The sequence below is a fragment of the Delphinapterus leucas genome, chromosome 8 (genome assembly GCF_059928025.1).
Source record: "Delphinapterus leucas isolate spDelLeu-1000000601 "Yukka" chromosome 8, BTC_Dleu_Yukka2, whole genome shotgun sequence".
In the NCBI taxonomy this organism is placed as follows: Eukaryota; Metazoa; Chordata; class Mammalia; order Artiodactyla; family Monodontidae; genus Delphinapterus; species Delphinapterus leucas.
In genome coordinates this window covers 111,415,445-111,440,671 of record NC_143136.1, presented here as the reverse complement: position 1 = coordinate 111,440,671, position 25,227 = coordinate 111,415,445, and the positions used below count along the sequence as shown (strand labels likewise).

Sequence of the window (25,227 nt, the reverse complement as noted above, 5' to 3'; positions counted from 1 at the left end):
AGTTTTGAATGAGGTGTGCTTATTGCAGATACAGCTGACACACATTTGGGGAAGGAAGCCAGCTGCAGGTCACTTGGGTGTATGATCTTTATTTCTGATTTTAGTTTATGTTGTGATTTTTTTTTTTACAACCCCTCTCCCCCTTTAAAAACAAGCATAACTTGTTTAATTTTGCAATCCTCTTTCTCCTGCGTAGAAACATTGCTTCTCAGACAGTAGCCAGATTGAAAGATGTTGCCCGTCGGATATCATCATGTCTAGACTTTGAGCAACATAGTCATGAGAGATCTGCTTCATTGGATTTGTTGCTGCGTTTTCAGCGCTTACTTATCAGTAAACTTTATCCAGGAGAAAATGTTGGTCAGACTTCAGATATTTCTAGTAAGTTACTTAAAATGTTAAAGTGTCTTGTGTGTATTTTGGCTTTTTTATTTAGGCTTCTTGACATGCCTATTCTGCATGGCCCAGATGTATAGCTCTTATACTGTTAGATGCACCAATTTGGGGGGATTTCATTTTGCATCCACTTTTTTTGAACAGATATTTCTATATTAGACTCATCAATATTTTTTATTTCATTGTGTTAACATTTAAATTCCTTAGACATGAGAAATAGCATCCTTTATGTTCAGGTCAATCTTACAGAAGATTTATCAGACTTATTCAACGGGTTAGTTGTGGACTGTTAGAGATTGATATAATGCGGGGACGAAATAGTGACCTAATGTTTGTATGTCACCCTGGTAAGCTAGATGGGTGTAGTAGGAGGAATGCATTATTGTTGAAGGAAGACTGAATCTCAGTTATAGCTCTGGTTTATTAGCTGTTGGACACGGGACTAAGTCTCCTGGGGGCTGTAGATTGCTCACCTACAGAGTTAGGTTAAGAAGACTTGAGGGTGCCTATGAGAATGAAAATAGGATGATACATAAGTGCTCAGTTCTGTGTACAACGTAGAGTAGAGCACTTTCCACAAACTCCAAAAGGAGTGCCTGGCTCTTTATAAGGTAGTTTTCTCTGTCAGTAATGGAAAGGTTTGCTACTTTCGTTAATTTTTTTTTTTTTTTTTGCGGTATGCGGGCCTCTCACTGTTGTGGCCTCTCCCGTTGTGGAGCACAGGCTCCGGACGTGCAGGCTCAGTGGCCATGGCTCACGGGCCCAGCCGCTTCGTGGCATGTGGGATCTTCCCGGACCGGGGCACAAACCCGTGTCCCCTGCATCGGCAGGCGGACTCTCAACTACTCCGCCACCAGGGAAGCCCTGTTAATATTTTTATATCCAGTATAGTCTAAAACAATTTTGTTACTTCCTGAAAATCGTTAGGCACTTGTAGAGGATGGAAAATTTCAGGTTGAAATCGGTGAACCATTTCAGTCTGAAAGAGGTGACCATCTCAATGTCATAAAGTTACAAGAACTAAAAAGCTTTTAAGAGCCATGTAGGAGGAAAAGTTGAAGATTTTTTTAAAAATAATATTTATTTATTTGGCTGTGCTGGGTCTTAGTTGCAGCACGCAGGATCTTCGCTGACACATGTGGGATCTATTTCCCTGACCAGGGATCGAACCAGGGCCCCCTGCATTGGGATTGTGGAGTCTTAACCACAGGACCGCCAGGGAAGCTCCGAAAAGTTGAAGATTTTTATAAGATTGAAAAATGCCTAACTTTGTTCACTGGGAGTAATTTTCAGGCATTAAGCCTTGGACTTAGAAAACATGTATATTGGATATAAGGTTTTAGAACTCTAAGTTATGACTTTAGTATTTTTACTTGAAGTTTTTAGATACTATATAGTGCAGTGTATAAAAATCAGTATATCCAAATTCAGTTTCTCAAATTATGTGATATAAAAGGAGCCAAGGACTAAATAAGTAAGATTAACCGCTCCTGTTTGAGAAAATTATTATAGGTAAAAAATGTATAGATGAGAGTAGAATAGTGGAACGATGAAGTTTATTTACAAAGTAAATTTTAATAGTGCAAATGAAATTGTCTAAATCTTCCCTTCAGGTCCTGAACTAATGGGGGTTGGTTCCTTGCTGAAGAAGTACACAGCCCTTTTGTGCACACACATTGGAGATATACTGCCCGTGGCAGCCAGCATTGCTTCCACTAGCTGGAGGCACTTTGCAGAGGTGGCCTGCATTGTGGAAGGGGACTTCACTGGTACTTACCTTGTTTCCTAAATGTGGGCATGTATTTATTTTCTGAGATTGATGAGATTTAAAATTTATCATTTTGTGGTAAACCTGCATGCCTTTACCCCATACATCTTCTAGTCCTGTAGCCCTTTCTCCTTTCGTTTTTTTAGTTACTGACAGTTCTGTGGTTGAGCAACCTGGTATGGGAGTCACGTCACTGTATCATATACAGTGATACATATAATTGGTGGTTTAGAGTCATACGACCATTATTAACACTTCAATAATGAGGTTAATGGTAATTGTCTAATTTTATTTCAGCAGCATAAGAATTAGTTGCCCCTTTTAGGACCTTAATAAATTCCTATATTTTTAAATATTTTTTCAAGTTAATTCTGTGACAGAGTATTGAGTGCCTTTTTTCTGATAATAAGCTTAGTGGCAAACACTTAGTTTTCTCAATAAAAGACCCTAGTTAATACTTTTGTGTTGAAACACAGTGTTTTTGAAAAGTATTCTTATAACTCAGAGGCTTCTGTTTGATACCTATATTTGTTTCTTTCAGAATGAAAGATAAAATAATCCTGTAGAAATATGCTAAAGGACGAGCATTCCTTATTTTGTGATTTATCAGAATTTAAACATAACACAAGCTTACAGAATGGTTTTATAGGATGAACACTTTTGTTTAAATCTTACGCCTTTTTATTTTTCTTTTTAAATGTAGGTATTCTCCTTCCAGAACTAGTAGTTTCTGTAGTGCTTCTGCTCAGTAAAAATGCTGGTCTCATGCAGGAGGCTGGAGCTGTCCCTCTGCTGGGTGGCCTGTTAGAACATCTGGATCGGTTCAACCACCTGGCACCAGGAAAGGAAAGGGACGACCATGAAGAGTTAGCCTGGCCCGGCATCATGGGTATGGCATCTTAACTTAAAGGCTTTCACTGAGGAAAGTTTTGTCCTAGTCTATTCTGTTCTTGCCTTTTCATTTGAAAGACTATTTAACAAAGGAAGACCAGTTATTGCCATTTTCACTGATGGTAGTGTAAATGGAAAACAAAGATAATCCAAATCAGAACAGATTTGGGTTATATTTAAGGAAAATTTTTCCGTTAGAAATGGTTGTTACATCCCAAATTGGATTATTTTAGAACATTCTGGAAAACCCTTTCTTGGAAATTGTCTCCAGAAGGTACTGTTGAGGTGGTTAGATATGGTCCCACTTTGGAGGCAGACATTAATATGGGAGGACTTTCTTAAACTCATTGGTGTTATGTGACATGAGTTACGGAGTTCCCATAGTCAGCTGAGCACTTCCCATCCGTACTGTATCTAGTGCTTACCAAATTGGAATGAAACTTGTCTTCTCAAAGTTTTGAATTTTGATGCTTTTGAATCTAAGTATTATGACTTCCTGAACTCACAGAATTAATTGAAGTTGTGGTTCAACTTTCATTTTATAGGAAAGCTCAAGCAAGGTAGGCCTTTTCTTATGCCATTGTAGATTGTCATTTCTATAACATAGGAGCTTAAAACGAAAAGTAACAGTTGTCCTGAGGAAAATAACCGCCCTTAGGATATTGAGCATAATTTTTTATTTTTTAGTATAGCTAATATTTTCAACACGATTCATCTACTGTTGTGAACTTAAATGGTCATTTGTGACTTTTGTCTGTTTACTGTATATGGTTGAAGGCATATAACTTGATCAGCAGTTCAAACATACTCATTGTAAAACCTTTTTTTATTGTGAAGTATAACATGTACACAAAAGTACCGAAAGCAGCTTTGGGACTGATCACAGGGGAAGCTGTTCATTAAGCAGGACCCTCCCAAACACTATCTCTGTCTCCCTGAAAGATTTCCCTCTCTGGGCTTGTGTGCTTGCCGCTCCTCTGCTTCTCTTGATCATTTTATCAGATAGACATGTGCCCCATAACAACTTAGTTGTTTAAACATCCTCATGTCTTTTGCTTGGTGGTTTGTAAGGCGTGTTTTAGTACAGAATGCCAGGTTTCCACAGTGATTGTGCCTCATCTCTACGAAGTGTGGCAGTTCTCCCTGTCCCTCCTCTGTGCCAAGAGATCGCATGCCATTTTTTTCCATATGCATTTTGTCCGTAGGATTGTTGTGCCAGCACGCTTGGGTGAAAGGACCGTTGTGGTTTCTCCTCTAGAGTGCCACTTTTGTCTGAATCAGGTGACTCTCTGCCCGTGTCTGCTTCTGAGCACAGAGCTTTGCCCCGGAAATATTGCACTTGCTGGCACCTCTAGTGCACTGTGGAATAGAAATGGTGATAATGGGCATCCTTGTCTTGTTCCTAAGAGCAGAGGGAAAACTTCCCAGAGTTCACACATGAAGTATGATGTTTGCTGTAGGACTTTCTTTGTAGATACCTTAAAATATTAAGTATGTTTCCTTCTGTTTCTGCTTTGTGATGAGTCTTTAATGGTGAATGGATTTTTAAAATTATTTATTTATATTTTATTTATTTATTTTTGGCTGTGTTGGGTCTTTGTTGCTGTGCGTGGGCTTTCTCTAGTTGCGGCGAGGAGGGACTACTCTTCGTTGTGGTGCGCGGGCTTCTCATTGCGGTGGCTTCTCTTGTTGTGGAGAATGGGCTCTAGGCGTGTGGGCTTCGGTAGTTGCAGCACGTGGGCTCAGTAGTTGTGGCTCGTGGGCTTTAGAGCGCAGACTCAGTAGTTGTGGCGCATGGGCTTAGTTGCTCCCTGGCATGTGGGATCTTCCTGCACCAGGGATTGAATCCGTGTCCCCTGCATTGGCAGGTGGATTCTTAACCACTGTGCCACCAGGGAAGTCCCGTGAATGGATATTAAGTTTCATCAAATACTTTTTCTGCAACTCTTGATGATTATACAGTTTTTTTCCATCCATGTTGTCGCAAATGGCAAAATTTCATTCTTTTTTATGGCTGAGTAGTATTCCATCACATATATTTGGTATATATATATATGTATATATGGTGTATGTATGTGTGTGTGTGTGTATACACACACATATACAAACCACACCTTTTTTATCCATTCATCTGTTGATGGATACTTGACTGTTTTCACCTTTTGGCTGTTGTGACTAATGCTGCTGTGAATATGACTGTGTAGATGTCTGAGTCCTTGCTTTCACTTCTTTTGGGTATATAGCCAAAAGTGGGATTGCTGAATCATATGATAATTCCATGTTTAATTTCTTAAGGAATTGCCATACTGTTTTCCACAGTAGCTGTACCATTTTATATTCCCGCAGGCAATGCACAAGGAAGGGTTCTAATTTCTCCACCTCTTTGCCAACACTTGTTGTCTGTTTTTTAAATAATAGCCATCCTGTTTGGATGAAGTGGTATTACATTGTAGTTTTGATTTGGTTTTCCCTAATGATTAGTGGTGTTGTGCATCTGTTTATGTGCCTGTTGACTGTGTGCATATATTTGGAGAAATGTCTTTTCAAGTCTTTTTCCAACTTTTGTTTTTTTGCCATTCTGTGTGATCTTAGTTCCCCGACCAGGGATTGAACCCGTGCCCCCTGCAGTGGAAGTGCAGAGTCCTAACCACTGGACCACTGGGGAATCCCTCTTTTTCCTACTTTTGAGCCAGATTTTTTGTTGTTATTGTAGAGCTGTAGGAGTTTCTTACGTATTCTGGATATATATGATTTGCAAATATTTTCTCTCATTCTGTGGGTTGCTTTTTCTGTTGATAGTGTACTTTGATTTTTTTTTTGATGAAGGTTGCCTGTGCATTTGGTGTCTTGTCTAAAAATATCATTGCCAAATCCAGTGTCATTAAGCTTTCCTCCTATGTTTTCTTCTAAGATACACACACACACACACACAGAGGTTTTTTTTTTTTTTGGCTGCGCCGTTCAGCATGTGGGATCTTAGTTCCCCGACCAGGGATCAAACCCGCGCCCCTTGCCTTGGAAATGCAGAGTCTCAACCACTGGACTGCCAGGGAAGTCCAAGAGTTTTCTGTTTTATAGTTTTAGCTCTTATGTTTAGGTCTTTAATCTATTTTGAGTTAATTTTTGTGTATGGTGAAAGGTAGGGGTCCAACTTGATTCATTTGCAATTGAATATTCAGTTTTCCCAGCACCATTTATTTCTAAAGACTGTCCTTTTTTCCCCATTGAATGGTCTTGCCACCCTTGTCAAAAAAATCATTTGACTATATATTGTGAGGATTTATTTCTGGGCTCTCTATTCTGTTGATCCAAATGTCCGTCATTACGCTGATACCACACTGTTCTTTCTTTCTTTATTTTTCTTCTTTCTTAGGGTTTAATCTGACATTTTTCTAACTTTCTGAGAAATGATAATTGTTAGCATACTGATTTTTTTGTAATATGTTTATTTTGAAAGTTTTCTAACAGAGATAAAAGAGAGAATAATAAAATGAATGTAGAATAAAAAGTATTCACAATCCTGGGGACTTTCCTGGCATTTCAGTGGTTAGGACTCTGAGCTTCCACTGCAGGGGGCACGGGTTCCATTCCCCGTTGGGAACTAAGATGCCACATGCTGCGTGGTGTGGCCAAAAAAAAAACAAAAACAAAACTCACATTCCTGAAGCATTCCTACACTTTCTATCTGATTGATTGATTGTATTATTTTAAAGCATATTTCTGTCTTTAAAACATTTTCACACACTTCACCTGTTAATGATAAGAACTTTTTTGGGAGAATAAAACCACAATCTCATTATCCTAAGATAAACAGTGATTGATTAATCTTTTTATTAGTGGTTATTTTGAGTCAGGATCTAAACAAGTTCTGTACGGTGCAGTTGGGTGATACATACTTGAGTCTCTTTTTCCCCAACAGCTATTTCCAGGCTCTCCTCTCCCTCTCTTTTGTCATACTGTTTATTTTTCAAAGAAGTAGGACATTTGTTCTGGAGAATTTCACATTTTCTGAACTTGGTTGATTGCATTTTCTTCTTCAAATCTTAACATCTTCTGTCAGCTACATTTTCTGTAAACTGCTGATAATATGTATAGGCTTAATGAGATTCGGATTCAGTTTTGATGGGTCAGAGTGTGTGTGCTTTTTGTTTCATCGGCTCAGAGGCCTGTGATGGTGGGCGGCCCCACCTTCACTTCTGTTCACATGGACCAGGGAGTTCATGTATAACGTGTCCCCTGTGCAGTCCCCCAGCAACCTTGCCCTCAGCTCTTTGGTAGCATAAGATACAGTTTGCACAGGGAGGATGTGATCCTGGCTTGATTCACCACCGCCCCACCCCTCGTTAACCATTTTTTGTAATATTAAGTTGGAGTCCTAATGCTTCCAAAGGTGACCCATGAGGTTTTCTTTTTTTTTTGAGTATCATTATGAACTCATTGAATTTTATTGATTTTATGTTTGTTAACTTTTTAGCTTTTCTTTTTTCCTAATATATACATTTAAAGGTAGAAATGCCCTCAAACATACATTTAGCTGTATGTCACAAGTGTTGATCTGTAGTATTTTCATCATTGTTCATTTCAGTTGTCTGATTTCCGTAGTCATTTTTTTCTGGGAATTTATGAAATATATTTTATAATTTTCAAATATGTAGAGGTTTTTATTTATTTTTGGTTACCTGTTTCTGCTATTCATTCGTTTGTTTGTTTATTTACTTATTTATTTTTGGCCGTACCACATGGCTTTCGAGATTGAACCTAGGCCCTCGGTAGTGAAAGCGTGGAGTCCTAACCACTGGGCCCCCAGGGAATTCCGTTGCCTATTTCTAACTTAACTGCATTGTAGTCAGTGTCCCTGCTGTGTAACTTGACTTATTTGAAATCTTTTGAGATTTGCTCTAATGCTTGGTATATGGCCAGACTTGCTATTCATGCTGTTCATGTGGTGTTTTTGTTTTTAAATCATTCCGTATCCTTGCTGAATTTTTGTTTGTGGTGACAGTTATAGGAAGAGGTATGTTAATTTCTCATTGTGTTTGTGGATTTGTCTATTTCACCTTGTAGTTCTTTCACACAGTTTGTACTAGTCATGTTATCTATTGATCTATTGATTCATTGATTTTGGTTTCTGTATACACAGAGTCATTTTTTACAGGTCAGAACTGTAGAAATAATGAGGAAGTGACGCTTATACGCAAAGCTGATTTGGAGAACCATAATAAAGATGGAGGCTTCTGGACTGTGATTGATGGGAAAGTGTATGATATAAAGGACTTCCAGACGCAGTCATTAACAGGAAATAGTATTCTTGGTAAGGCCTCGCTTTTTACTTCATGGTTAGTAGTTTCAGATGTGTTATTTTAAGCAGAGCATTTGGTTTAAAATAATCAATTTAGTACTGCTCCAGCACCCATACATTTCAATCTGTCAGTGACTTTGGGGTCTGTCCTATCACAGCAAATTCAGGCACATATGCAAAATTTCTTATCATTATGCATTTTTTGTTCCAACACTTGTTGGAACTTGTTCCAAGTTCTGAGTTGACCCAGACAGCCCTGGCAGAGGATGAGAGATCACATTACTTTGGTAACCCTCACTTTGGAGTTAACCTGCCTAATCTATTTCCTACTTGCCATTTCTACTATAAATGCCTAGGCAAACTGTACTGAAGTCATGTTGCTTTTGTTTGTTATGTTTCAGCTCAGTTTGTAGGGGAAGACCCAGTGGTAGCTTTGGAAGCTGCTTTGCAGTTTGAAGACACACGGGAATCAATGCATGCCTTCTGTGTTGGCCAGTATCTGGAGGTGAGGCTGTGTGCAGTGAGCACCAAGGTGGACTTCAGTGGAGACCCTCTCTGGATATTTCTGAGAAGTGGTTTTTACCCTGAAATATTGCTGGTTGGATCTTTTGGGGGAGGGGGTCATTATTAAGTGATAAACACAAAGATCTTTTAGAGATTTTTTTTCATAAATCAATTTACATTTATTCATGTAGTTTATGATGTATTAGCCTTGAAAAATTATTTTAAAATTGTTAATTTTTAAGAAACGTAGACCTTGTTCCACAAAAAAAAAAAGAGGTTAACTTTTTGTCTTTATGATTTTATTGTAATCCTATGTAGAAATTCGGAAGGACTTACCATCTTGAGATATATATTTTTGGGGAGGAACTATTTAGTAGCATAATTTTTTAGAATAGAAATATGTCCATTCTATATATTCATTAGCATTGGGATTCGTATATTGGGATCGGCTTTCCAGATATGGATACAGAGGTAATAAAATTTATTAAGTTATGCCTCAAGGGTAATGTTTGCAGCATTTTATGAAGGGAAAAATTAACTTTGTTTATAAATTGTCATGTGGCTGGCAACATTTAAGATTATTTTCATTAGATCCTTTTCTTTTCTAACTTCTATTTGATTCCCTAAGGAATTTTCTAGCCAAGTGGTTTATCCTTGCTTTGGATTTTCTACCAGACTTATGCATATACTGTCTGCTTTATATCTTCTGTTATTTTGGTAGCAGCCTGACCTCACTATTATAGGATATAGTCTTTATTATGGCAGTATGTCTTGTTTAAGGTTAAAGCTGTTGGTCTTGGTTTAATGTTAATTAACGCTGTTTTCTCATACTACTAATCTCATCATACTAATGTTGAAATTTATCTTTTGCAGCCTGACCAAGAAATTGTTACCATACCAGATTTGGGAAGTCTGTCTTCACCTCTTATAGACACTGAAAGAAATCTGGGCCTACTCCTTGGGTTACACGCTTCCTATTTAGCTATGAGCACACCGCTATCTCCAGTTGAGGTTGAATGCGCCAGTAAGAAAAATTTTGTTTTCTGCTAACAGATTAGCAGGTTATTTTAGCTGAGCTGTAAGTGCTACTGAGAATAGAACAGGAAAAATCAACACAGTTATTGGTGAGGAAAAATAAGGATAGTGAGACTAAACCAGTTAATAGAAATAGCTGTGAGCAGCTTTCATTTGTGCTCACGATCTGTGGCAGCACAGGAAGCTAACAGGTATGTAGGAATGTTGGGCCTGTGCGTGGTCTCACTTCTGCATCCTCTAACAGATCGGCTCAACTCGACTGACATCTCCCTGTGTGCCTAGAAATCCACGTGATGTGGATTGGCTGTTCCTCTTAGGAATGCTGTTCTGTTTGAGCATTGCGTTTTTACCAGACTCAAATCCAATACATTTTGGGATGGCAGCCTTTGTAACCACCTAAAGTATTACATTTTCTCCCTATCCCATATGATAGGTTTAAATATCTCTTCACATATTTTTGCATTTCTCCATCTGTCTTTCACTGACTATCCAACAAGCATCTATCGAGTAATTTCTCATGTGAATTACCATGTTAGTCTCTAACATGGGTGTAGTAGGTGTAGAATTAGGTGCACCTCTGCCCTCAGGTGCTTCCTGTGTGATGATGAGCCAGACATGGTAAGCAGGTCAGGTTGGATGGTGTTAGAGGATAAAATGGAGACATTTGTAAGTGGTTTGGGAAGTGGGGATGGGGTGGAGGGAAAGACTTCATGGAGGTGGAGCCATCCTGAAATTGGAGCCCCAGCAGACTGGGTGTGTGAGGGCATCGTTGAGAAAGTCAGCTTCGAGCTGCTTGTGTATGTGTAGGGTCGGGGGAGAAGGCTAGTGGGCAGGGATGATCATGGTGCCTGCTCAGCCTGCCTTCTGGAGCACACCCTTAGTGTGTGTGCTGGGCGCTTTGCTGTCTGCAGAGCCTCGAAGACAGTGGACTTTTCTTCCTCTGAAGACCTGTAGGGGACTTCCCTGGTGGCACAGTGGTTAAGAATCCGCCTGCCAATGCGGGGGACACGGATTCGAGCCCTGGTCTGGGAAGATCCCACATGCCGCGGAGCAGCTAAGCCCATGTGCCACAACTACTGAGCCTGCGCTTTAGAGCCCGCGAGCCACAACTTCTGAGACCGAGTGCTGTAACTACTGAAGCCCGCACACGTAGATCCCGTGCTCTGCAACAGGAGAAGCCACCGCAATGAGAAGCCCATGCACCGCAACGAAGAGTAGCCCCCGCTCGCTGCAACTAGAGAAAGCCCACGCAGCAATGAAGACCCAGTGCAGCCAAAAATAAAAAAAAAAACACACAAAAAATAAATTTTTTTTAAAAAAAGAGACAAGAGGGAGTTCTAAATGGAGAGGTTCAGGGAGGGTCTGATCACATTTGTGTTTTAGAAGAATTAATGTGGCACTTTGATGAATGCTCCTGAGTGCTCTAAAATCGAAATTTCCAGTAAAAGGACATTGAGTGCATCCCAGATTTGATTGCTTGGGTTTTGGAGGAATATTTTGATAGCACAGTTATTGAAAAAAAATCTGTAGTTATGTAAAAACTGATTATTCTTTGGTGAATCTCACTCATAGCAGTTACAATGAGTATCCCTATTTGCACTGATGGGTGGCATGTTCTTATGGGGTCTGACCTGTGCCTCGACACAGGTCTCCTTTATAGCCTACTGGATCTCAGGTTTCCACGTGTCCATCCCTTACTTAACGATCTTGTGTTGTATGTTCAGTAGTCTCTTATTATTATTAATTGATTAATGCTCTAGGGAGACGTGCTGCCCTGAGCATGTTTTTCTTCATGGAACCCTTCACACATGCTGTTCTCCTGCCTGGATGCTCAGCGTCTTGGTCTTCATCCAGATTACAGCAAATTCCTTACCGTCCCCCCGAATAGTCGGGGGCTTGTTGCTGCACGGTCATTCCCCCCGTAGTACTTGTAGCCTGTGGTTATCCCAGTTGAAATCGGTGATTACTTGTGTAAGTGGTGCCTCAGTGCTCTTTTCCCTGTTAGAAGGCATAGCTCTAGTCTTCACATGGTTTCTGTGGAACTGGACAGCTCCATGTTTGAGCAGGTATCTGGAACAATTATATTGGGTTCTGATACCATGCTTAAGATGTGTTGAGTAACCAGAAAGTGTTACTTTTTTTCACATAGATATAGGAATTATAAGCCAATCTATGTAAATATGTTAGATGTGACTTGCATATGAATGATCCTGAATTTCACCTCCTAAATGAAGTTCTTAGTTTTCTATCTTTTTTTTTTTTTTTTTCAGTATTTATTTCTGAACAGTGCACTCAGGTTTCTTTTTAACGTTTGCATGTGCACTCTCTAGAGTGGCTTCAGTCATCCATCTTCTCTGGAGGCCTGCAGACTAGCCAGATCCACTACAGCTACAACGAGGAGAAAGATGAGGACCACTGTAGCTCTCCAGGGGGCACTCCCGCCAGCAAGTCCCGGCTCTACTCCCACAGACGGGCGCTGGGTGACCATTCCCAGGCATTCCTGCAAGCCATTGCTGACAATAACATTCAAGACCACAACGTGAAGGTGAGTGAGGCCTTCCCACACTCAGCGTCCTTTGTTTACCTTAGGACTTTGACTTGTGAACACCTTAGCACAGACTTTGGTTAGCTTAGCACAGACTTTGTTTACATATTATTTGGAGGGCTGGTTTTGAGGTAAGAGGCTGGTTCAGTTCAATGTCCGGTGAGGTTTTAGAAGCTACGGCACTTAGTTTAGAATTCATGACGATGCTGTGAGGTTGGCTCTGAAGTTACCTCCAGCTGTTTCTGTTGCAGGACTTTCTGTGTCAGATAGAAAGGTACTGTAGGCAGTGCCACTTGACCACACCCATCACCTTTCCTCCTGAGCATCCTGTGGAGGAGGTCGGCCGCTTGCTGTTATGCTGCCTCTTAAAACATGAAGATTTAGGTATGACGCTCAATATTGTAGCTGTACTGTAGATCTTTCAACTGACATGTAGTACACATTCATTCCTACCCTGCCCTTTCTTTTAAATATCTTTTACAGGTCACGTGGCATTATCTTTAGTTTATGCAGGTACACTTGGTATTGAGCAAGTAAAGCACAGAACGTTGCCTAAATCAGTGGTGGATGTTTGTAGAGTTGTCTACCAAGCAAAATGCTCACTCATTAAGGTAAATTTCGATTTTATTTCTTCTGTGCTTCTGGACAGTTGGCCAAGTATTTGTTGTTAAGTTGTTCTTTCATATTTAACTTTGTAGACACATCAAGAACAGGGCCGTTCTTACAAGGAGGTCTGTGCCCCAGTCATTGAACGTTTGAGGTTCCTCTTTAATGAACTGAGACCTGCAGTTTGTAATGACCTCTCTATAATGTCCAAGTTTAAACTGCTAAGTTCTTTGCCCCGTTGGAGGAGGATAGCTCAGAAGATAATTCGAGAACGAAGGAAGAAGAGAGGTAAGAAGGTAAAAGGTAGGAGGATTCTTTCAGAGTGTGTCCCCGTATAGGTGTCTGTGGTTGCAGTGAGGCTGTGGGCTGCTGCTCACCTATTGTAGCATTTTCACAAGTGCCATAATGTTTGTTATGTGTATTTAGGGTTAAGTGTACAAATCCTGCTTATTTTTCCAAGATATCAGATGATGATGCAACTTTGGGATTGAGTGTGTTATCATTTGGTAACTAGTAAATTGATGCTGAAAATACTATAAACTTTATTAAATTGATGGGGAAAAGGAAGTGTTTTTTTAATCACTTGTCCTGGTAATGAGATATATGGGAACGTTTAATCTTTCAACAAATCTTGCCATTCTTGTGAAGAAATGTTTTTCTTTGGCAATATTGAGTATTCTGAAACATGGAAGATTGTTATAAAAGGAAACAAAAGAGTTACTGATATTTTCAGGAAGCAACTGTGTAGCGATATGGAAAAGAGTTTTTGTATTAACCAAACTTTGAGTGAAAATACATACTTTCTAATTTGGTCACTTGTGGTTATAAGCAAGTCTACCAAAATATCTGATTATATTCTTATGAATTATATTGATTTATTCCCAGATTAGCTTATTAAGCAATATTAATTACTGAGTTTTAGATGGACATTACAAACAATGCCATGAAAGACTAACTTATTGTAGACGCCATCCTGAATTGATTGTTCCTGAGCTTAAACCACAGCTTATCTGGATCCTGGAGATGCTCTGAATCAGGAGATATGGCAGGAACACTTCTGAGATCCCTTTAACCCAGGTAGCCAGGAAACTCAGAGACTGCCATCTCAGTGTGAGGGAGGGTGACCCCATCCCCGTGTGGCCATTGCCTCCCTGGTCTCTGAGCTCACACTGTCACCGCTTAAAATTTCTTGATGTTGTGGGTTTATATACTTAATTGTAACATAGAAATAATTAATATTCCTGGTGCTGTGCTAAGTTTGATGATTTACTGGTAGGGCTCCACAGGACTCAGAAGAACTATTATACTCTTAGTTATTACTGTGAAAGGGTACAGATAAAAATTAGCAAAAGGAGAGGTGCATGGAGGGAATTCCAAAGGAAACCGGGCCTGGGCTTCCAGTGTTCCCTCCAGTGAATCACACAGGGTCGTGCTTGGTTCTCTCAGCAGTGACATGTGACACGTGTGAAGGACTGTCAGTCAGGGATGCTCACCTGAACCTTGGTGTCCAGGGTTGTTGTTGGGAGTCAGTCACGTGGCCATGTGGGGCCTGCGTGATTGCTCTCAGCTGCCCAGACTCCATCCAGAGTAGACACAGGCAGTTGCCGTAAGTCACAAGCTGTCTGGTTACACCGGTAAAGGTGGTCCTGTGCCTCAGACACACTCTTCTCAGGCAGAACATACCAAGGTTTCAGAGCTCAGTTCGCAGGAGCTGGTGAAGAGCCAGTGCTGACGGGACAGGCCTTTCTTGGGAATTTGCAGGGTTTGAGCAGCCCAGACCTGCTGTGCTAATGTTTTATTGCCTATGTTTATTATTGTGTTGCTGGTTATTTATATTATATATTGAGAAGAATGAGACTGAAAACCTTGAAGAGGACCAAAAGTACGGAAGCAACACCACATATCACATTGCAAATTCAATAGAAATTTCTCTGATTAAAAAGACTAACGTAGTCAGAGGCATCTAATTGATTCAGTTGCACACTGGTGACAGAACCAATGCACTAGTCCAGGGTGGGCAAACTAGGGTCTGGGGACAAATGCAGCCTACCACTTGCTATGTATCGCCCATGAGCTAAGGCTGGGTTTTGCATTTTTAAATTATTTTTTAAAAACTCAAAAGAAGACTATGATTCATGAAGATTATATGAAGTTTAAATGACAGCATTCATAAATAAAGTTTGCCAGTTTTCATGCTGCAACAGTAGAGTATTTGCAGTAGACTGAAATAGCTTGCAAAGGCTAAAATATTCACTGTCTGGCCCTTTATGAAAAAGTTTGCCAACCCCTGGGCTTCCCCTTCTTTAGGGCTTCCCTCCATCGTAACACTGCCACTGTCTTTCTATCCCTGACATGGAGTGGCAAAGTGTTATTACTAGATGTCATGTGAGAATAATTATGATAGTTTTTACTTTTGTAATTTGAGCACTTGACAATGATATTTATGTGTTTCTGTGAATAAAATATATCCTTTACCTTCATGCAAATTTAAACATTTCTTAATTTAAAATCATATTTAATGTTTGTTATAATGAATGATGTTTTTAAACATAGTTCCTAAGAAGCCAGACTCTACTGATGATGAAGAAAAAATTGGAAACGGAGAGAGTGAAGAAGCTTGCATCTTGCCTCACAGTCCTATAAATGTGGACAAAAGACCCATTACAGTTAAATCACCCAAGGTGAAGTATTTTGTGTGGTTCTAAGACTGGCTGTGTAGAAGCACATCATACTGCAAGGGAATCCACAAATATTGTCGCTTTGTTTTTGAATATACAGTAGAGAGTTTGGTGGTTATTAAAAGTATGAGTAACTGTGACCCAGTGATGCTTAATGCACTTGACTTATGGTGCCCTGGTCAAATTGATAGCTGGAGAAGTGTTTCCTTTTACTTTTATTAGTATATTGTATCATTATTTGTTCACCATTTTCTTCATTCATTTATTCACTCATTCATTGAATGTATCCTTTGTTCCAGAAGCTATTAATATGGATGATAATTTAACTTTGCATGTCAGGTTAGCTGATTCCAAAGTATGTAAGCATACAGATTATAAATTCACTTATAAGCCTATTTATGATGTAGTTGTTTTTATCATAAATTAATTACTAAATTTAAAATATTTTACCAGTTTAAACCTAGTGGCATTTATTTATATTTTCTTCAAGTAACTGTTTTAGAGCACATGTTAGTATGAATAGGGTTAACTAATGGTGAAAATGGTTTTCCTTTGTCAGGATAAATGGCAGCCACTGTTGAGTACAGTTACAGGTGTTCACAAATACAAATGGTTGAAGCAGAATGTTCAGGGTCTGTATCCTCAGTCTGCACTCCTCAGTACTATTGCTGAATTTGCCCTTAAAGAAGAGCCAGTGGATGTGGAAAAAATGAGAAAGTGCCTACTAAAACAGGTAAATTTGCTAAGAACATTCTTCTCTGTATTGGATAATACATAAACACTTAACGGTATGCATTGATGTTTTGCAGTTGGAGAGAGCAGAGGTTCGCCTGGAAGGGATAGATACAATTTTAAAACTGGCAGCCAAAAATTTCTTACTTCCGTCTGTGCAGTATGCTATGTTCTGTGGATGGCAAAGACTTATTCCAGAGGGGATTGATATAGGGTAAGACTTTATAATATTTTTTTCTTAATTAAGGGAAGCTGTGACAACAAAGCATTGTTTTATTGAAGCCTGGCAGTATTCTGAGTAAAATTCTTCATCTTTGTTTGAAAGGGAACCCCTTACTGATTGTTTAAAGGATGTTGATTTGATCCCACCTTTTAATCGGATGCTGCTTGAAGTAACTTTTGGCAAGCTGTATGCTTGGGCTGTTCAGAATATTCGAAATGTTTTGATGGATGCAAATAACAAGTTTAAAGAACTTGGTGAGTTAAAAATCTGACAGTTAAAAGGCTGTATTAAAATTGCTGTTGATGTCAATGATCACATCAGCATTATTTCATAGTTTGGCTCTTTATTATATATTCTGGAAACTTGCAAATTCTTATTATTGCTTTGAAGACTTTAATAACTTTGTGCATTAGAATGATAATCTAAGCTGCTTTAAGTTTTCTCAAATTCTAAACAAAACTTTCAAAATTTGGCAGAAGATACAATCTTGTAGTATCCTAATATAAAGCTTTTGCATTTTAACATTTTCATGTGTATCACTTACACAATCTATCCTAGAATGTGTATCCTATATTAATACATAATTTCCTGGACAGTTTGAGCATCTACAAAGAAGTGGTAGGATTGGTTTTGTGGAAGAGAAGTGAAATATCCCTCTTACATTTGACATGAAATGAGTAAGCCACCAGGGATATTTAGAAGAGCAGTGTGATACGTTTTGTAGACAGATGAAGATAGCTGTATGTGGAGTGATGGTGGTATGATTATTGCAAAGCAATACAGAGCTGCCCGATGTCCACACTCTATGGATATCTGATGAAAAAGACAGACTTATAAAAAAAATTGTTAATGCTTTCTTCATCATGTATGTTCTTGTATCCACGTACAAGAAATTTATGTAGGTGCCAATGCTTTTTAGGTATCCAGCCTGTCCCCCTGCAAACCATCACAAATGAGAACCCGTCGGGACCCAGCCTGGGGACAACCCCACAAGCACGCTTTCTCCTGGTAATGCTCAGCACGCTCACCCTGCAGCACGGTGCCCACAACCTGAGCCTCCTGCTGAACTCCGGCATGCTCGCTCTCACACAGACAGCACTTCGGCTCATCGGTGGGTTGGCATCGCCCTAAGTCCTTTGTGAAAATGCCACGGTTTTGCCTTGATCTCTCTCTCTCTTTTTATAAACTTTTTTTTTTATTGTGGTAAAATACAAATAACATAAAATTTACTTTTCTAAGTACTTTTAAGTTTATAACTCATTGTCATCAGTAAGCACATCCACAGTGTTGTGCAAGCCTTAATACTATCTAGTTCCATAACTTTTCATCACGCCAAATGCAAACCCATATCCATTTAGCAGTGACTCCTGAATTCCCACTCCCCCAGCTGTTGGCAACAAAAAGTCTGCTTTCTGTCTCTATGGACTTGCTCCTTCTGGATATTTCATACAAATGAAATCATACAATTTTAGCCTTTTGTATCTGGCTTATTTCATTTAGCATGTATCAGTACTTCATTTCTTTCTATGGCTGAAAACTGTTATATGAATATACTGTGTTTTATTTATCCATTCATCCATTGATGGACATTGGCTTGTATCTGCCTTTTGGCCATGGTGAGTGGTGCTGCTAGGAACATTTGTGTACAAGTTTTTGTTTGCACACCTGTTACCAGTCCTTTTGTCATATACTTAGGAGTGGAATTGCAGGGTCATATGGTAATCCTATGTTCAGCTTGCTCAGGAACTGTCAAACTATTCCACAGCACTATACCATTTTACATTCCCACCAGCAATGGGCCAGGAGTTTCAGTTTCTCCGTGTCCTTGCCAACACTAGTTATTTTCTGGTTTTTTTTTTTTTTTTGAATTAAGGCTACCCTACTTGGCGTGAAGTGGTATTTCATTGTGGTTTGTTTTACACTTCACTAATGTTGAATGATGTTGAGCCTCTTTACCTGTGCTTGTTGTATATCTAGGAGAAACGTCTGTTCACGTCCTTTGCCCATTTTAAAATTGGGTTGTTTGTGTTTTGAGTTGTCTGGGTCCTTTACATATTCTGGATACTAGATTGTTATCAGTTATGTGATTTGAAGACATTTTTTTCCCAGTCTGGGTTTTGTTTTTCTTTGGTGCCCAGAAATTTTAAAATTTGATTAAGTCTAATTTATCTGTTATTCTTTTGTTGCTTGTGCTTTTGATTTCATGTTTAAGAAATCATTGCCAAATCCAAGGTCAAGAGGATTACCCATTATGTTTTCTTCCTTAAGTTTTATATTTAGATCTTTGATCCATTTTAAGGTAGTTTCTTAATATGGTGTGGGGTAAGGGTTCATTTTATTTCTTTTGGTTATCCAGTTGTTCCAGTATCATCTGTTGGAAAGACTCTTCTTTTCTCAAGTTCTTAGCACCCTTGTCAAAAATCATTTGACTATAGATACTTAAGTTTGTTTCTAGACTCTCAGTTCTGCTCTGTTGGTCTCTGTGTCTGTCATTAATGCCAGTCCCACACTGTTTTGAACACTGTAGCTTTGTGGTAAGCTTTGAAATCGATAAGTCCTTCAACTTTGTTTTTCTTTCTCAAGATTACTTTGGGTCCCTTGCATTTCCATATGACTTTCAGGTCTGGCTTTCCCATGTCTGCAAAAAAGGCCATTGGGGTTTTGTAGGGATTGTATTGAATCTGTAGATCCTGTTGGGGAGTACTGCCATCTTCACAATATTAAGTCTTTCGTTCCATAAATATGAGATAGCTTTATATTTATTTAGGTCTTCTTTCGTTTCTTTGAGCGGTATTTTATAGTTTTATTGTTATCAGGGTAATGCTGGTAACTCATAGAGTGAGTTAGGAAGTAGCTTCCTCCTATTCTGTCTTTGAAAGGGTTAGAGAACTGATGTTAGTTCTTTTTTAAACGTTTGGTAGAATTCATCAGTTAAGCCATCTTGCCCTGGGTTTTTGTTGTTGTTGAGAGTTTTTTGGTTACTGATTCAACTCTTCACTTGTTTTAGGTCTATTCACATTTTCTATTTGTTCTTGAGGCAGGTAATTTCTATGTTTTTAGGAATTTATCCATTTCATCTAGGTTAGCTAATTTATTGGTGTACAGTTGTTCACAGTGTGGTCATAATTCTCTTTATTTCTATAGGATCAGTAGCAATGTCCCCACTTTTTCTTTCTGGTTTTAGTGATTTGCATCTTCTCTTTTTTTTTTTTTTTTTAGTTAATCTACCTAAAAGTTTGTCAATTTTATTGATGACATTTTTCAAAAAAACAACTTTTGGTTTTGTTGATTCTGTTGTTTTTCTATTTTCTATTTATCTCTGCTCTAATCTTTATTATTTCCTTCTTTCTAACTTTGGGTTTACTTTGTTCTTGTTTTTCCAATTCCTCCAGGTGTAGTTAAGTTATTGATTTGAGATCTTCTTTTTTTACTGTGTGCATTTATAGATTTAAATTTCCCCCTTAGCACTGATTTTGCTGCATCTCATAAGCTTTGGTATGTTGTTTTTTTGTTTTCATTTGTCTCAAAGCATTAATTTCTCTTGTGATTTTTGTTTCTTTGGCTGGTTGTTTAAGTGTGTGTTATTTAATTTCCACATATTTGTGAATTTTCCAGTTTTCCTTCTGTTGTTAATTCCTAGTTTCATTCCATTGTGGTCTGAGAAGATAATTTATATGGTTTTACTTATTTCAATTTATTTTATTTTATTTTTTTTTCTTTTTGCGGTACGCGGGCCTCTCACTGTTGTGGCCTCCCCCGTTGTGGAGCACAGGCTCTGGACGCGCAGGCTCAGTGGCCATGGCTCACGGGCCCAACCGCTCCGCGGCATGTGGGAGCTTCCCGGACCGGGGCACGAACCCGTGTCCCCTGCATCGGCAGGCGGACTCTCAGCCACTGCGCCACCAGGGAAGCCCCTATTTCAATTTATTGAGACTTGTGTTGTGGCCTAACATACTGCTTCTCCTGGAGGGTGTTGTTCTCTTTGTCCTTGAGAAGAGTGTGTCTTCTGCTCTTTTTGTGTAGAATATCTCTACATGTCTGTTAGATCTGATTGGTTTATAATGTTGTTCTTTGCCTGAAATTTTGAGATACTACAGGGCCAGTATTCCAAGTCCAAATGAAAGAGCAAGGCTTTCCTAAGCTCTTTGATTTTGTCAGTCTTTGTGCCCACACGACCCATTCAGAAATATACACCATACTGTCAGTCAACATCTGATTTCTGCAGACCTCATTAGCAACTAAAAATTGTTTTTAAAAATCTTGAAAGTGTATTTCCATCTAGAAATTGCCTTTCTTTTTCTGTTGTCTCCCTTTTTTCCAGAGACTCCAGTAGGTAAAAATCATAGCACAAATCATTAATTATGGGGGCTTCCTCTGTTAACAGTACTCAAGAGTTTAAATTCCAATCTGACTACTGGCTGCAAAAAGCCAGGGAGTTGTGTCCAATGAATACATATCTATCTTTGTTGCTTTCTCTGATCAAGGTGATTTCTCTTTCATACAAGAAATTATAAGCATATGTTTTATATTAATTTTTATGTATACTTCTACATACAATAGCCACAAAATACAAAGCCACTTAAAGAAAGATTCTCCTTTTTTTCTTATTGCAAAATGTAAAACAGCAGCAAATTCAGCATTTAGAGGGTTAACATTACAGCTGCCAGGGGAGATCCCAGATGGAATGCAGCCCCTGCCCCTTCTGGGGCCTCACAGAGGCACTGCCAGGCTGAAGAAAAGACTATTTTCCCTCCAGTTTATCTAAAGCTTTTACTCCAGACCTGGGAATTGAATAACCTTTTTTTCTCCCTCTTGGAGGAGAGTGGAACACAAACTTTACATTTTTAACCCACCCAAGCCCATTTTTGGGAATGTTTGGGGCACTTTTCCTCTTACGTGGAGACAGAACAAAGCCCACAGGGTTACCAGGGATGTGCTTTCCCCTCCCTCAGTCCAAGCAAGCTGGCTGCTGGGGTTGAATTTACTGTTTTCAAATACATTGGTAAATTTTATTTCTCACAGCTGACAGGTCAGCTTCTGTTTTATACTATGGGTGGTTGCATGGCCACCAGGGACCAAATATTCATCATGTCCCATCCCTTCATTCTTCCTTGTACCGAACAATGCTTTTGCAATATCTCAGTGACTCAGGGTTGTTCTAGAGAATCCCATTGCTGTCATCCCTGTGTCAGGGTCCCCAAGACCACCCCCAGTTTTAATGATTTGCTAGCAGGCCTCACAATACTCCAGATATAGTCATACTTAGGGCTAAAGTTTATTACAGTGAAAGAATAGAAAGCAAAATCAACGATGGCATATGGGCAAAGTCTGGGAGAAACAAGTCCTCTCCCAGTGGAGACCCACAGGGTACACTTAGTTCCCCCAGCAAAGAGTTGTGACCACACATGTGAAGTGTTGTCTTCACATGCAAAGTGTGGAGACTCGTGCCCTGTGCTTTCACTGGGGCAGGTCATGCAGGCATCTCTGCCTGGCACTTGAGTAAGTTTCAGGCCCCCCAGAAGGAAGCAGGTTTCAGCAGAGACCATGTTGTTTGTGCAAACAGTTTAGGCACAGGGATGCATTCTTGGCAGTGAGGGGATGGTGGGAGCCCTCACGAAATCCAGGTTCCCAGAGGCCAGCTGATGGCTGACTTGCAAACAGGCTGTCTAGGGACAGCAGTATCAGGCCTGCTCTGTCAGCTCTTTTCTTTACAGTACCATAATTAACGTTTGTTAATTTCTCACACGGTTAAACATTTAGGTGGTTAATTTTTGTTTTTCTGTTCTAATAAAAATATGAGTGATGAGTGTCTCTCTAATAACTTAAAATCATTTTGTTTTTTGGAGTGGGGCATAACTCCTAGAAATAGAGTAAATGTCTTTCCTGAGAATTTTTATATCTTTTACATCTTCTGATACATATTTATATATTTTGTCCTCCACTTAACCTTTTTAAAAATTTTAGTTCTCATCAGTAAATTTTTCATGGTATTTGTTGTGTAGGTAGAAAAATATACTACGGATTCTTTAAAATTATTATCTTCATTAATATGTAACACGTAAAAAAAAACATATATCAAGATTAGGAAATTGTAACTACTTATTGGCTCATCTGCTGTTTTTGATGCTCTGATAGGCCCTAGTTGTGATAATGCTGAAGAAGATATGAACTCTTCCGCCCGAGGAGCTTCTGCCACAGTTTTGGAAGAGACACGGAAAGAAACAGCCCCGGTACAGCTCCCAGTTTCAGGGCCAGAGCTGGCCGCCATGATGAAGATTGGAACCAGGGTCATGAGAGGCGTGGACTGGAAATGGGGTGATCAGGTACTTAGAGATTTGACTTAAACACATTAGCCATATACGTTAGTCACCTTCTGCACATCCTGACTTGCATGCTGTGAGTAGGTGGAAACTGGAATAAATACCTACCTCATTCAAGGACACGTGTGATTGACAGGTGATGTAGTCGTTGATTTCCGGGCAGGTGAATAGAATCTCAAAACCAGTAGAGAGTAGCGGTGGCCTGCTTTAGGGCCCTTGAACAGGATCAAGTCTATGAGGAGTGGCGACTCTTTTCAGGAAACTCCTGGCATAGGCGCGACTTGAGGTGCAGCCCAGAACAAGTGTGAGAGGGGGCAGGAGAGGGTAATCCTCACCTGAATAATCATGTCGGGAAAGCTCTGACACTGCCTCTGTGAGCTCATGGCCGTGTGCCGGTAAGGCGTGCTGACCCAGTGGCTACAAGCACCTGCTTGGGTGGTGCCCATCTTTCCACTTCTCCCCCAGCACTTTGCTCCTGTGTCTCTGTCAGGTCGCCCCAAGTAGAGGTCAGGGGCTGGGCTCTGCGCCGGTGCTGGAGCCACTAGCTGAGGACAGCGCTCGCCCTTCTGTGACGTGGAGCGTTCTTGTCATGTCCAGGTTTTCTCAGCCTCACTCTTAAGCACATGCCTCCTGAGAATCATCTCAGAGATCAGAGTGACTGGAACAGCTAGCAGCATCCTAAAAACAGCTTCTCCTCATAGAAATGAGAGGTAGAGGTTCACTCTAAGATCTGGGGGAAAACTGAAGAACGAGAGGCAACGAGGAGATACTGGTGCTTGTTGGAGGTTCCTAACCTTGTGAAGCCCCAGGAGGGGTTGAGGGGCCAAGGAGCAGAGTGGCAGGACCAGGCTGGGAAGTCTGGTCTCTGCACTGGCTTAGAGAGCATGCTAATTGAGGTGGTGCTTTCCCCGCTCACCTCTTTGGTAAAGGCATGCGAGCAGGTTCGTGCTGGTGTTCACTTTACAGTGATGATGTGAGCTGGGCATGTAGGTGGGTTTGGAGCCCCCTGTGGACTCGGGGGCTGTGTCCATTGCTGCAGCCACCTTCACAGGCAGTGTTCCTGTGACAGACAGGCCCGCACACCTTTAACCCGTCTCTGCTTTGGCTTCCTCAGGACGGGCCTCCTCCTGGCCTCGGCCGCGTGATTGGTGAACTTGGAGAGGATGGCTGGATCAGGGTCCAGTGGGACACAGGCAGCACCAACTCTTACAGGATGGGGAAGGAGGGGAAGTACGACCTGAAGTTGGCGGAGCTTCCGGCCTCTACGCAGCCCTCGGCAGACGACTCGGACACGGAGGATGACTCCGGTGGGTGCCCGGGGGACCTGGCAAGCTGTGTGTTGGCTGCCCGTCCTTTCATCTGGGAGTGAGAGAGGTGCTCTGTAGGTCAGGCTTTCCCGGAAGGTCTAGTTGACAGGCCCCGGGTGATTTCTGAGGGACTTGACTCCCCGTTTCGCCTCGGAGACAGTGGGGGGCGGCGGGGTGAGGCAGTGGGGGGCTTGCTGTGTCCTCTCCCCTGGTGGGCCTCCTGGTGTCCCTGAGCCTGTTCCTGGAGTTGCGGGCATTGCCTCACCGTGCCCTGAGCATGTGTTCTTCCTTCTTTCACCTTCCCCCCCGAGGCCCTTCCCTCAGAATGTGGCACATAATGTGGAGTTAGTCAGTACTTTACTGCCTTAGAGAAAGTGAGGGTGAGAACTTAGAGTGACCTCAGGAAGTTAACCCTGTAAGGAGAGGTAAGGCTGTGGGAGGAGGGCTCCATGACATTTTTTGAGACGCATCTGAAAGACCCCGGGATGCCGATCTTGGCGAGACTGTCTAGGAGGCTGGCACTGATTCTTGGGGCTCAGGTGTCTGCTGTATGCATAGCATGGCAGGCTCCCAAGGTCACTCTTACGGTTAGGAGAGGAGACCCAAGAGGCTGAGCTCGCTAGAGAAGGGGTGGCGTGGAAGGTGGCAGAGGCTGTGTTCTGTGCCCATCGCATGTGCAGGCTGCTCCATGCATGTCAGTTATAAATGGATGACCCCTGTCTTCGGCATATTAGGAGTAGTGTGCGGGAAGCTGTGTGGCCCTGCCTAGATAGTTGGTGCTGGTTTGTTATCACTGTATCTGACAGTGTCCAGGCCAGGTGTCCCTCCTCCCAGCTGTGGCCCTGCCTAGATAGTTGGTGCTGGTTTGTTATCACTGTATCTGACAGTGTCCAGGCCAGGTGTCCCTCCTCCCAGCTCTCTGC

General features: G+C 40.8%; 1 protein-coding gene across 9 annotated transcripts in view; it reads left to right on the top strand.

Annotated features, from left to right (window-relative positions):
- The window catches only part of HERC2 (HECT and RLD domain containing E3 ubiquitin protein ligase 2), a 230,830-nt gene that overhangs the window by 82,370 nt on the left and 123,233 nt on the right, over positions 1 to 25,227 (top strand). For 6 of the 9 annotated variants that reach the window (XM_089916960.1, XM_089916954.1, XM_089916958.1 and 3 more), the window contains 17 exons: positions 197 to 381; positions 2,010 to 2,165; positions 2,868 to 3,053; positions 8,196 to 8,366; positions 8,756 to 8,859; positions 9,732 to 9,882; positions 12,224 to 12,438; positions 12,690 to 12,822; positions 12,922 to 13,049; positions 13,137 to 13,347; positions 15,598 to 15,725; positions 16,282 to 16,455; positions 16,532 to 16,668; positions 16,780 to 16,931; positions 17,597 to 17,788; positions 22,813 to 23,000; positions 24,112 to 24,304. In XM_089916960.1, the coding sequence (XP_089773086.1) occupies positions 197 to 381; positions 2,010 to 2,165; positions 2,868 to 3,053; positions 8,196 to 8,366; positions 8,756 to 8,859; positions 9,732 to 9,882; positions 12,224 to 12,438; positions 12,690 to 12,822; positions 12,922 to 13,049; positions 13,137 to 13,347; positions 15,598 to 15,725; positions 16,282 to 16,455; positions 16,532 to 16,668; positions 16,780 to 16,931; positions 17,597 to 17,788; positions 22,813 to 23,000; positions 24,112 to 24,304 (2,804 nt within the window). The remainder of the gene's footprint in view (positions 1 to 196; positions 382 to 2,009; positions 2,166 to 2,867; positions 3,054 to 8,195; positions 8,367 to 8,755; positions 8,860 to 9,731; positions 9,883 to 12,223; positions 12,439 to 12,689; positions 12,823 to 12,921; positions 13,050 to 13,136; positions 13,348 to 15,597; positions 15,726 to 16,281; positions 16,456 to 16,531; positions 16,669 to 16,779; positions 16,932 to 17,596; positions 17,789 to 22,812; positions 23,001 to 24,111; positions 24,305 to 25,227) is intronic. The other 3 variants (XM_022590514.3, XM_089916955.1, XM_089916956.1) reach the window with 2 other exon arrangements.